This window comes from Palaemon carinicauda, chromosome 14, assembly GCF_036898095.1.
Source record: "Palaemon carinicauda isolate YSFRI2023 chromosome 14, ASM3689809v2, whole genome shotgun sequence".
Classification (NCBI taxonomy): Eukaryota; Metazoa; Arthropoda; class Malacostraca; order Decapoda; family Palaemonidae; genus Palaemon; species Palaemon carinicauda.
In genome coordinates this window covers 51220372-51234818 of record NC_090738.1, presented here as the reverse complement: position 1 = coordinate 51234818, position 14447 = coordinate 51220372, and the positions used below count along the sequence as shown (strand labels likewise).

Sequence of the window (14447 nt, the reverse complement as noted above, 5' to 3'; positions counted from 1 at the left end):
CTGTAGTCCTACCATGTAAAGTCAATACTGTAGTGTACACATGTAAAGTCAATACTGTAGTCTACACATGTATTGTACACTTACTGAAATATTTCCATTCATTTACACAGCACTTATACTGTGATAGAAACTAAGTAAAACAATATTAGGCAGCACTCACTGTGTTAGTTAACCGTGCATAAGCAGTTGGCCGTGAGTTGGTAGGGTTAGGAGTTATCCTACCCTAGGCAACAATTATTCGCGGATTCTTAAGTCTTTGGTCCTGTCTCTGCTACATAAACCCCAGAATAAGGAGGGCTGACTATTTACAGAGCATGTCAGAGGTCAAGGTAAAAACAAACAATAACAACACATAGGCCTACAAAAATGAGTGCAAATAAGTATATTGGTGTTCCTTTAATGTTAAGGACCCTGAATAGTTTCTGTATTTCCTGGTGCAAGGTTCTCAAGCATGCATAGTCCTCTTGGTAGAATGTATGCTCAGATTATGGGTAAACTTTTACTTGGTTTGAAGCAAGTCATAATACATTACAGTAGTTACAAAAAAAAAAATGCACCATTTTGCACAAAAACTTAAGCTTGGGAGGTTGAAGAAACAGATGTGATTGATTGATTTAGAGTACTCAGGCATCCTGACATCGAAGGTCATTGATGCCAATATTGTTTGTTATCAATAAAGTAAATATAAGTAAAAGAGAGTTAGTGAAAGTTGAAGAGTTGAAAAAACCAGAGGTAAAAAGTGAATATCAAGAAAGGTTGGGAATGAGAGAAACTGGTGATCTAGAGGAGGAGTGGAAGTTAGTAAAAGAAAATATCGTTGGGCTTGCAAGTGATGTGTGTGGCAAAATAATTGTAGGAGGCAATATGAGGAAGGGTTGTGAATGGTGCAATGAAGGAGTGAAGATGAAAGTGTTAGAGCAAAAGAGGGCATCTGAAGAATGGCTACAGAGTAAGTGTAGAGAAGTATAGATATAGAGAGAAAATTTTTTAAGTAAAATGCAACGTAGGTAAGGCAAAGAGGATGGCTGACTGGAGGTGGGGGCATGGAAAGAAGTGAAAAGAGTAAGGAAGTCTGGATTGAGAAATGAAGAGATAGTGAAAGATAGAAATGGTACGTTTTTGATGAGGCAAGGAAAAGGTAGGCTGTATATTTTGAAAAGTTGATAAATGTTAAGGATAATAGGGAGGCATATATAATTGCTTTTCCAGGTGGTGAGGTACCAGTGATGGGAGATGAGAATGAGAGAGCAAATACAAGAGAGGAAGTGAAGAGAGAACTAGATGAAACGAGAGCTGGAAAAGCACCTGGTATGGATAGTGTGAGAGCTGAGATGTTAAAGGAGGAGGGGGGGGGGTGCTGTGCTTGAATGGTTGATGAGATTGTTTAACATCTGTTTTATGTTGTCAATGGTACCAGTGGACTGGGCGTGTGCGTGTATTGTTCCACTATATAAAGGTAAGGGAGAGGGGCATAACTGCTGTAATTCTAGGGGTATTAGTTTGTTGAGTTTGGTTTGGGAAAGTGTATGGTAGAGTGTTAATCAATAGCATTAAGGATAAAATAGAGGATGCAATCTTAGAAGTGCAGGGTGGTTTTAGGAGAGGTAGGAGATGTATGGGTCAAATTTGTACAGTTAGGCAGATGTGCAAGAAATATTTAGCAAAAAGTAAGGAGGTGAAGGTTGCAAATATGGATCTACAGAAAGCTAATAAGAGTTGATAGGGAAGCAATGTGGAATGTGATGAGGTTATATGGAATTGGTGGAAGATTGTTGCAAAAAGTGAAGAGTTTATACATAGGCAGTAAAGTGTGTTTTAGGATAGGAAATGAAGTGAGTGAGCGGTTTCCAGCGAGAGTGGGGCTGAGACAGGGATGTGTGATGTTGCCATGGTTGTTCAATTTGTTTGTTGATGGAGTTGTAAGAAAGGTGAATTCTCGAGTGCTTGGTCAAGGATTGAAACTGATAGACGAGAGTGATCACGAGTGGGAAGTGAATCAATTGTTGTTTGCGGATGATACTGTCCTGGTTACAGACTCAGACGAGAAGCTGGGTCAACTAATGAGTTTGGAACGGTGTGTGACAGAAGGAAGTTGAGAGTTAATGTGGGTAAGAGTAGGGCTATAGGATACCCAAGAAGGGAGGATGATGCTAGATTTGAATTTCATGTTGAATAGAGAGTTACTTGAGAAAGTAGATCAGTTTAAGTACTAAGGGTCTGTGGCTGCTGCAAATGGTGGAGTTGAATCACATGTACATCAGAGAGTGAATGAAGGATGTAAAAAGTTGGAAGCAATGAAGGGAGTGGTAAAGAATAGAGGATTAGGAATGACGGTATAGAGTTTTGTATAAGAAAGTGATTGAACCAACGGTGATGTATGGATCGGAGTTGTGGGGGATGAAAGCGACGGAGACAGAAGTTGAATGTGATCGAAATGAAGTGTCTGAGGAGTATGGCTGATGTATATCAATTAGAAAGGGTTAGGAACAAAGTAGTGAGGGTGAGAACAGGTGTAAGAAATTAATTAGCAGCTTGAGTGGATATGAAGAATGTGATAGAGTTGATGGGAGAAGTACAAGAAGAAGGGAAAGGTATGGATGGATGGAGTGAAGAAAGCTCTGGGTGAAAAGAGTATATTATTATTATTTGCTAAGCTATAACCCTAATTAGAAAAGCAGGATGCTATAAGCCCAAGGGCTTCAACAGGGAAAATAGACCAGTGAGGAAAGGAAATAAAGAAAAACTAGAAGAGAAGTTTAAAAACAATAATAACATTAAAATAAATCTTTCATATATAAACTGTAAAAATTTGAAAATAAAGAGTATAAAAACTTCAAAATAACTAGAGGAAGAGAAACAAGATAGAACAGTGTGCCAGAGTGTACCTTGAAGCATGAGACTCTAACCTAAGACAGTGTTTAAAATATATGACTGAGAAAATATTGTCGACTCGTTACTGAAAGTTCGGCTATTCACTGCCAATAAACGAACCTAGCCTACGTGTGAAAACCTTGAAAACCCACATGGAAAACAAAAAATGAAGCTTTTATTTATCTTGTACTAAACAAAAATAGTTTTAATATACCCTGTAATTTGTATACAAAAAAAGCTATACTCTTTGAAATATATGACAGAAAGAATATTGCCTATTAATTACCGAAAGAGAAGATATTCATTGCCAATAAGCGAACTTTTAGCGTGAAAACCTAAAAACCCACAGGTAAAATAAAAAATAAAGCTTCAACAAACCATCCACTTTGTAAAACAAGAATATAAGACTTTAATATACTCTTTACTTTGTAAAGAAAAGCTGTACTGTCATTTGCGTATGACTGAAAATTAAGACTACTAGTCAAAATAATAGAGAATAATTCGATTAACGACCAATTCGATCAACAGCGGCTTTTTCGGTCCATATCTCGTTGATGTACGAGGAGTACCTGTAATGTTAATCACTCGGCCACATATTTACTGTATTGTATTTACAAAGTAAAAATAAATGCTACGAATATTAATAATTTTGCTAAGACCATATCAGGAGTACAGTATTTATCAGCTGAATATCTTAATAGTCTTCTTTTAAGAAACAGATTTTTTGGGGATTTCAGTATTTGAGCTCAAGACGCAGTAATAAGTTAAATCTTCTTACAGAGTGATAATTCTGATTTTGAGAGTAAATTTCATGTTGTACAAAAAAATTTACAATGGATATGTCCTTTTATGTTCGTTTTACCTTTAATGAATGCTGTGGATAGGTACACAAAGTAATTATACAGTTTAAGTCGATTCTAACGGATTTTGAGATTAGCAGAAAAAATTGAAAACTTCCTTAAAAGATTAATTTTTTTCAGTTTCTACACTTTTCTGTAGAACAAAGGAAAGGACTATTTGTTCCAAGAATATTCTTTAAGAGTTTAAGACTATCAAACTATCAAATAATGCCCCATCAGTTTGAATCTTTATTACAAATATAAGTCAGAACTGGTGATGGATCTCCCAGTTATTGAATTTCTGCTTATAAAATAAACACAATCAATCTATGTACGAAATAATTTATAGGATGAACTTGGATTACAATATGTCAATTGATGAGTCCTTTACCAGTTCTTTCACTCAAATTTCTGAAATAAGATACGGTCACACTGTTTAGTGTAACTAGTAAATTAGTAATGGGCAATAGTACAGTGCAGTATAGCAATTAGGATCAGAACTGTGGCATGCTTTAATGGTCTTTGACTTTTGATTTGGAACCAAGCAATTATAATCTGTAATTACTGTGATACAGTAGATTTATAAGTCAGTGATAAAAATAGTAGCTCCACTCCAAGAGGTAGTACAGGTGTTTGCATTCTTAGTGCTTTGTTCACGAGAAAAACTAATTTATATATAGGCTCTCACTTCTCCAAAGCCTAGTAATTAGAGCAAATAAACCAGGTCCTTTTAATGAGGACCCTTATATACATACATTTATCAAGGCACTTCCCCCAATTTTGGGGGGTAGCCAACATCAAACAAATGAAACAGAAAAGGGGACCTCTCCCCTCCATGTTCCTCCCAGTCTGATAAGGGACTCAACCGAGTTCGGCTGGTACTGCTACGGGTGCCACAGCCCACCCTCCCCCGTTATCAACCACAGATGAAGCTTCATAACACTGAATCCCCTACTGCTGCTACCTCCGCGGTCATCCAAGGCACCGGAGGAAGCAGCAGGGCCTACCGGAACTGCGTCACAATCGCTCGCCATTCATTCCTATTTCTAGCACGCTCTCTTGCCTCTCTCACATCTATCCTCCTATCACCCAGAGCTTCCTTCACTCCATCCATCCACCCAAACCTTGGCCTTCCTCTTGTACTTCTCCCATCAACTCTTGCATTTATCACCTTCTTTAGCAGACAGGCATTTTCCATTCTCTCAACATGGCCAAACCACCTCAAAACATTCATATCCACTCTAGCTTCTATCTCATTTCTTACACCCGTTCTCACTCTCACTACTTCGTTCCTAGCCCTATCTACTCGAGATACACCAGCCATACTCCTTAGACATTTCATCTCAAACCCATTCAATTTCTGTCTCTAAGTTACTTTCATTCCCCACAACTACAATCCATATATCACAGTTGGTACAATCACCTTCTCATACAGAATTCTCTTCACATTCATGCCCAACCCTCTATTTTTTACTACTCCCTTAACTGACCCCAATACTTTGCATCCTTCATTCACTCTCCGACGTACATCTGTTTCCACTCCACCATTTGCTGCAACAACAGACACCAAGAATTTAAACTGATCTACCTCCTCAAGTAACTCTCCATTCAACATGACATTCAACCTTGCACCACCTTCCCTTCTCGTACATCTCATAACCTTACTCATACCCACATTAACTCTCAACTTCCTTCTCTCACACATCCTTCCAAACAACAACTGATTTACCTCCCATTCATGGTCATTCTCGTCTACCAGTTTCAATCCTCATTCAAGCACTCGAGCATCCACCTCTCTCACCATTCCATCAACATACAAGTTAAACAACCACGGCGACATCACACATCCCTGTCTCAGCCCCACTCTCACCGGAAACCAACCGCTCTCCCCTCCATGTTCCTCCCAGTCTGATAAGGGACTCAACCGAGTTCGGCTGGTACTGCTACGGGTGCCACAGCCCACCCTCCCCCGTTATCAACCACAGATGAAGCTTCATAACACTGAATCCCCTACTGCTGCTACCTCCGCGGTCATCCAAGGCACCGGAGGAAGCAGCAGGGCCTACCGGAACTGCGTCACAATCGCTCGCCATTCATTCCTATTTCTAGCACGCTCTCTTGCCTCTCTCACATCTATCCTCCTATCACCCAGAGCTTCCTTCACTCCATCCATCCACCCAAACCTTGGCCTTCCTCTTGTACTTCTCCCATCAACTCTTGCATTTATCACCTTCTTTAGCAGACAGGCATTTTCCATTCTCTCAACATGGCCAAACCACCTCAAAACATTCATATCCACTCTAGCTTCTATCTCATTTCTTACACCCGTTCTCACTCTCACTACTTCGTTCCTAGCCCTATCTACTCGAGATACACCAGCCATACTCCTTAGACATTTCATCTCAAACCCATTCAATTTCTGTCTCTAAGTTACTTTCATTCCCCACAACTACAATCCATATATCACAGTTGGTACAATCACCTTCTCATACAGAATTCTCTTCACATTCATGCCCAACCCTCTATTTTTTACTACTCCCTTAACTGACCCCAATACTTTGCATCCTTCATTCACTCTCCGACGTACATCTGTTTCCACTCCACCATTTGCTGCAACAACAGACACCAAGTATTTAAACTGATCTACCTCCTCAAGTAACTCTCCATTCAACATGACATTCAACCTTGCACCACCTTCCCTTCTCGTACATCTCATAACCTTACTCATACCCACATTAACTCTCAACTTCCTTCTCTCACACATCCTTCCAAACAACAACTGATTTACCTCCCATTCATGGTCATTCTCGTCTACCAGTTTCAATCCTCATTCAAGCACTCGAGCATCCACCTCTCTCACCATTCCATCAACATACAAGTTAAACAACCACGGCGACATCACACATCCCTGTCTCAGCCCCACTCTCACCGGAAACCAACCGCTCACTTCATTTCCTATCCTAACACATGCTTTACTACCTTTGTAGAAACTTTTCACTGCTTGCAACAACCTTCCACAAACTCCATATAACCTCATCACATTCCACGTTGCTTGCCTATCAACTCATCATACGCCTTCTCCAGATCCATAAATGCAACATACACATCCTTACCTTTTGCTAAATATTTCTCGCATATCTGCCTAACTGTAAAAATCTGATTCATACAACCCCTACCTCTTCTAAAACCACCCTGTACTTCTAAGATTGCATTCTCTGTTTTATCCTTAATCCTATTAATCAGTACTCTACCATACACTTTTCCCACCACACTCAACAAACTAATACCCCTTGAATAACAACACTCATGCACATCTCCCTTACCCTTATATAGTGGTACAATACATGCACAAACCCAATCTACTGGTACCATTGACAACACAAAACACACTAAACAATCTCACCAACCATTCAAGTACAGTCACACCCCCTTCTTCAGCATCTCAGCTCTCACACCATCCATACCAGATGCTTTTCCTACTCTCGTTTCATCTAGTGCTCTCACTTCCTCTCTTGTAATCTCTCTCTCATTCTCATCTCCCATCACCGGCACCTCAACACCTGCAACAGCAATTATATCTGGCTCCCTATTATCCTCAACATTCAGTAAACTCTCAAAATATTCCGCCCACTTTTTCCTCGCCTCCTCTCCTTTTAACAACCTTCCACTTCCATCTTTCACTGTCTCTTCAATACTTGAACCAGCCTTCCTTACTCTCTTCACTTCTTTCCAAAAATTCTTCTTATTCTCTTCATATGAATGACCCAATCTCTGACCCCACCTCAAATTAGCTGCCCTCTTTGCCTCACTTACCTTGCGTTTTACTTCCACATTTTTCTCTCTATATCTTTCATACTTCTCTACACTATTACTCTGCAGCCATTCTTCAAAAGTCCTCTTTTTCTCCTCCAATTTTACCTTCACTCCTTCATACCACCATTCACTGCCCTTCCTCATGTTGCCTCCAACAAACTTCTTGCCACACACATCACTTGCAATCCAAACAATTTTTTTTTTTACTAACTTCCACACCTCTAAATTACCAGTTTCTCTTACTTTCACTTCGTCATATGCCATTTTCAACCTTTCTTGATATTTACTTTTAACCCCGGTTTTATTAGCTCTTCAACCCTCACTAGCTCCCTTTTACATCCACCTACTCTATTCTCCCACTCTTTTGCTACAACTAATTTTCCTTCCACCAAAAAAATGATCAGACATACCGTTAGCCATACCCCTAAACACGTGCACGTCTTTCAATCTTCCAAACATTCTTTTAGTTATCAACACATAATCCATTAACGCCCTTTCTACCACTCTTCCATTTGCCACTCTTACCCATGTATACTTGTTTTTATATTTCTCTTGCTCAACACACATATCTACCAGTCTCTCACCACTCTCATTTTCACCTGGTACGCCATACTTCCCAATGACACCTTCTACCTCTCCTGTGCCCACTCTAGCATTTAAGTCACCCATGACAACTACATAATTCTTTCTACACACCTAGTTAATTCATTCCAGAACTCATTCCGCTCCTCTTCACTTTTCTCACAATCTGGCCCATATGCACTGACAAAAGCTCAACATTCCCTACCCAACCTAACCCTTACCCACATTAACCTAGATGACATCTCCTTCCATTCCACTACTTTATCTGTCATTCATTCACTCAGCAATAAAGCCACACCTTCTCTTGCTCTTCCCCTTTCAATCCCAGACACTCTATCAGACATTTCACCAAACATCACTTCACCTTTCTCTTTTATCTTTGTCTCACACAAAGCCAATATATCCATCCTTCTATTCCTAAACATACTTCCAATCTCACATCTTTTACTCTCCATCGTACTACATCCACGCACATTCAAACACCCCAAAACTAGAGTGCGGGGAGCAGTCACTCTCCCCCCAGCTCCACCTCTTTGATGTCTCACAGGATTATAATACAGGAAAGGGGGTTCCCAGCCCCCTCGTCCCGTCCCTTTTAGTCGCCTCTTACGACACACAGGGATACTTTGGATGGTGATTTTTGTATTGTAGTGGCAAAGGCAGTTCAAATAATTTTTATATTTTCTATTCTCTGAAATAATTTAGATGATTTTCTAACCTAATCAGGACTATCAAATATATTTCTTGATATGGTCAAGAAACAGAAAGGTAAGAGGCAGACTTTCGTAGACATAAACAATGTATCCTAGATGTAAGATTCATCAAAATAAAAAACAATTGAAGCTAATTAGGAGGTAAACCAGCCTTGCCAACAGCAAGGTTTCTATCTAGCTGGCACATGATCTTTAAATTCATAATAAGGAATTGAGTCTACAATGGCGACCATCAAAAGTGTTAGATAGAAGTATGTAATGGGTTTGTGAGGAAACCAAAAATCACTTAATTCCATCTAAACAGTTCAGATGAATAAGTGAGTTGCCAGACTATATAAACCTCCATCAAGAAAGCTAGCAAACCATATACATAGAAACAATTCCTGAACTTATTTAAATATCACAGAGAGTAAAGACCTCTCTTAAATATTTAAGACTCTTCATTTTCTAGGTTGTAACTAAGCACCCTGCTATGCTTCCTATCTATGACCAATAGAACTGATAAATCAAAATGATTGTATTCTGTTATACTGTACACACTTTCACATAAAATTTCAGTCATACGAGAAGGATAGGGTTAAATATTTTTCAATCTATATCAACAAAGCCTTTAGTCCATACTCTCACATAGACAGAAAAGAAGCAAAGGGTCACACTTAATTGGGCACAACACAACTTTCCCAATTTAAAATCTAACTAAACAACAAGACAAATAAAAACTTTATACAACAACAACTAGTTTGGAATAAACATAAAAAAGTGAATAACCACAAAGATATTAATACAGTACTGTATTGTAATTATATATTGCAAATCCATAACTTGAAAGCAATATCAACATAAAATACTTACTTGTATGTTCATTGTATCTTTCAAAGTATATAAGCTTCTGGGAAGCCCTTTGCTTTGCCCTTCTCATTGCTCCAGGAACTGTGTTAGATTTACCTAAAGAAAATCCACCTAAGCCATTACCATTTCCTGTGACAACAAACATACTCATTCGCTTTTTTCGGCCAAAGACTCCGCTCATATGCGTCACAGTTTTAAATTCCAGCACTTTAGTGTCAAACCCTTCAAATGTATCTGAAACAATGAAGAAAAGTCTATATAACATGCCTGTAAAATCCAGACGAAAAATAAAATATAAATTTATTTATATCAAAATTATATAGTAAGACCTCGCATGTTGCAAACTTCTCCAAATCAGTATGAATGTGACTGTAAAAAATCTGTTGCAGTCATATGGTCTTGAAATTATATTTTCTTCAATATTTCTCATTCATTGTTGATCTTTTACATTGTACAGTATGCCAAATCATTGGCAGAATATTTAGAAAGGCCATGGTATTACAAAAGTAATTGACAATTACTGGACAGTATTCTCTACAGATTAAAAATTAGAAGTCATGGTAATGAAATATTGCATGATATGACAGATTCATAGATTGATTGATTGATTGATTGAAAGTTTTCTGGCATCCTGACATCTAAGGTCATTGACGCCGATACCATTTACTGTATATGAAAATTAAAAGCAAATTCAATTAAAACCATAAAAATTAAGAAGTCATTACAATGGTTAAATAGTTTTCAGAAGACCTGCTTCTGAAATAAATCTAAAAATTCCGCTCGCATAGTAAGACACATCATGTCCAAGAATCTTGGCAAGGATAAACCTGCCATCCTCACCTCGAGCCTCAAACAGATATCTATTTCTTAAGTTAGTAAAATTAGGGCATTCGGTCAACAAATGCCTCACTGTTAAAGGTACTAAGCAGTCCTCGCAATACGGTTGGTGTTGGCCCTTCAGCAGAAACTCGTGTGTCAACCGTGTGTGACCAATACGGAGACGACAAAGAGTCGTCTCCCATTTTCGGGGAATCATGTTATACCTCCAAGGTGATATGATATTTGTTACTTCCCTCATTTTATTGCCATCTTGACTATCCCAGTGCTGTTGCCATTTATCACATACCAATTTCTTGATGTAAGGTAGGAAATCGTTACATGGAATGGGATATCTCCTTGGTAGCAATTCGGATGCCGCATTCTTCGCCAGTAAATCTGCCTTCTCATTCCCAGACACACCTACATGTGCTGGAACCCAACAAAATCGAACAGTTATACCTTTCCGTCCAATAATAAAAAGCCATTCTAAAATCTTTAAAACTAGAGGGTTACTAGAATTAAAAACTTCTAAAGCCTGAAGAACACTCCTTGCATCACTAAAAATTGTAAAATTACCCTCCTTTTCCAAAGCTATTTTCTCAATAGCGGTTAATATGCCATACAGTTCGGCAGTAAATATGGAAGCTGTTAGAGGAAGTGCACCTCTACAGTTAAAATCATTACTATGTACTCCAAATCCAACGCCAGCATCAGATTTGGAGCCATCAGTATATATAAAAGTCGATCCTCTATGTTCTTCAACATGTTCCATAAAAAGAGACCTGGATTCTAAGTCAGTCAAATTCTTCTTAACTCCAATAAAGTATCTACAAAAAGATATGTCAGGTAATTTCCGTGGAGGCGTTGATGCTACCTTGAATGGAAGCACCTTATTTCTAATTATATCCAGATTGTTTAATAATTGGTTAACCCGAAACCCAAAAGGTTGAGGAGATTTTGGGTGCAACTCAAAGTAGGTTGAGTGCCTTACAAGGCTTGCAGTTTGAAAGGCTGAAGAATTGGGGAGTCTTTGCAATCTAAACCAATACCGAATAATAGAGGACATTCGGTAAAGGTCCAGAGGCAACTCCCCAGCATCAACAAGGAGACTTGTGATAGGGGAGGTTCTAAAGGCTCCTGTGGACAATCTAATGCTAGCATGATGTATTGAATCTAGTATTTTTAACCGGCTTGGGGTTGCTGAGGAGTATATTTCGCATCCATAACTAATTTTGGAAAATATCAAGGCCTTGTATAATTTTAAAATTGTATTGCGGTCTGCCCCCCATGATGTATGGGACAGGACTTTTAAAAGATTCATAGCTTCAACACATTTAGCTTTTAATGTTTTTAAGTGAGAAACCCATGTAAGCCTACAATCAAATATCAACCCTAAAAATTTTGCTTCACTTGCACATGGGATCCGTTGACCTTTGATGTATATATCCGGGTCTGGATGTACTCCCCGTATACGACAGAAATGGACAATTGTAGTTTTACTTGTTGAGAACTTAAATCCATTCATATCGGCCCAATGGATAATTTTATCAATAGAGAGTTGGATTTTTCTCTCAACCATTGCCATTCTGGCTCCAGCAAATGATATGGAGAGATCATCCACAAATAATGTTGCAAGAACATCCCGGGGAATGACTGAGGATATCCCATTGATTGCTAGTGCAAAAAGGGTTACACTCAGCACACTCCCCTGAGGAACTCCTTCTTCCTGGCATCTACTCTGTGATAGAGCTTCCCCAACTCTCACTTGGAAAACTCTATGTGAAAGAAATGACTGGATGAATAGTGGTAGCTCACCTCTCAATCCGCACTCATGGATTCTTTTAAGTATACCGTATCTCCATGTGGTATCATATGCCTTTTCAAGATAAAAAAAAACTGTCACATGGTGCTGTTTGGAAGCAAAGGCTTCACAAATGGAGGACTCAAGTTGTATCAGCACATCAGTCGTTGAGTGCATTTTCCTGAATCCACATTGAATGGGTGATAAAATATTCTTCTTTTCAAGGTACCAAATCAGTCTTGCATTGACCATCTTCTCCATGATTTTACATAAACAAGATGTCAATGCAATAGGTCGGTAGTTTGCTGCTAAAAACTTGTCCTTACCGGGTTTTAAAAAGGCTAAAATAATTGCTAGTTCCCAAACACTTGGATAACTAGTATCATGCCATATTCTATTAAAAATGCTTAAAATAAATAACTTTGTATTAAAAGGTACATGTTTAATCATTGCATATGGAATTCCATCGGGTCCAGGGGCTGTATCGTTACAAGTAGCAAGAGCAGAATCAAATTCTCTTTCAGTAAAAGGAGAATTGTATGACTCTTGCTTTCTTGTTGCGAAGTTTAAAACTTTCTTTTCTTCATTGCTCCTATACTGGTGACCAGGAGCTGCTTGACACTTGCGCGATACATTTGAGAAATGGTCAGCCAGGGCATTGCTAACTTCGGTTGCTCCAGTCATATACTGGCCATTTATCTTTAACACTGGTGGTGGGTTTGGGGTGAATTTTCCTGCTATCTTTTTGACTTTCCTCCACACAGATGATGTTGGTGTTCTACTGTTGATGGAGGAAACAAAGGACATCCAAGACTGGCGCCTAGCTTCTTTCATGGCACGGCGGAACTGTGCTCTACATTTCTTGTATATGACTAAATTCTCCTCATTACGGCGCATGCGCAATCGAGTTAAAGACTTTCTTGTGGCTCTGTGCAGGGCAGTTAGTTCTGACGACCACCAGGGGACTGGTCGTCGTCTGAATATCCCAGTTGTTTTGGGAATGGAATTCACTCCTGCTGTGTGAAGAGTTCCATTAAGTAAGTCTATGGCATCCTCAACTCTTTCAAACTGTTCTGCATTTCCTTCAATTTCACTTAACTCCCGAAATCTATTCCAGTCTGCCTTATCAAGATTCCATCGAGGTGATCTTTGTAAAGGTGGACCATTGTTGGTGTTTATAATGATTGGTGCATGATCACTAGTATGCCAATCATCTAATGTTCTCCAATTAAAATCGAGAAGACAGTTAGAGCTTGCAACCGATAAGTCAATGCAGGACAAGGTACCTGTCTGTACATGAAAATGTGTGGGCTCTCCTGTATTGAGGAGTCCGACATCTTCATTCTCCAAAATTGACGATATAATATTACCCCTTGCATTTGCTAAAACATCACCCCATAAAGGATGTCTACTATTAAGGTCTCCTAGTAAGAGAAAGGGTTGTGGGAGTTGTTTAATCACCTCTACTATATTATCATATGAGATGTTATCATTTGGAGGCAAGTAAAGAGAACAGATTGTGTATTTTCTCCCTATATCAATCTGTACAGCCACTGCCTGCAGAGGGGTACAGATAGACAAAGATATTTGGGGAACATCTCGACGAACGTATATAAGACTTCCCCCATGGCTCCCTGCTCGTTGATCATATGGTGTCCTATAGCTAACATACTCTCGAGGACAAGGAGTATTAGCATCGAGCTTGCTTTCTTGTAGACATACTGTTATAGGGGAGTGCTCACGTATGAGGAGCTTAAGTTGTTCATATTTCGCCCTTAAACCCTGGCAATTCCATTGCAGAATGGTGGAAAAAACTATGTTTTATTTTTTGGAAGACACCTTAGATGAAGTCTTCCCATTGGCAATATTTGATCTAACAATGTTTCCCGGAGGTAACTCTAGAGAGGATCTTGATATAGTGGGTTTTGTGTTTCTCTTTTTCTTTGTGTCCTTTTGATCTAATTGTTGAGGAGGATGGTGGACCTCAACTTGAATTTCTGATTGGTTCAATTTACCTTCTAGTTGTTCAGAAACATCAGCAGACAAGATATCATATTTATTGGAAGTCGTGACTTTAATGTTTCTTATGGTAGGAGGAGAGAGGGAGGGAGGTCTCTCTCTTTTTCGATTAAAAGGTTGTGATCTGTCAGGTTTTTGCGA

At 39.0% G+C, this 14447-nt stretch overlaps 1 protein-coding gene across 1 annotated transcript in view; it reads right to left on the bottom strand.

Annotated features, from left to right (window-relative positions):
• Positions 1 to 14447, bottom strand: part of mRpS5 (mitochondrial ribosomal protein S5) — a 329930-nt gene that overhangs the window by 111659 nt on the left and 203824 nt on the right. The window contains exon 5 of the mRNA XM_068387104.1: positions 9671 to 9901. Coding sequence (XP_068243205.1) covers positions 9671 to 9901 — 231 coding nt within the window. The remainder of the gene's footprint in view (positions 1 to 9670; positions 9902 to 14447) is intronic.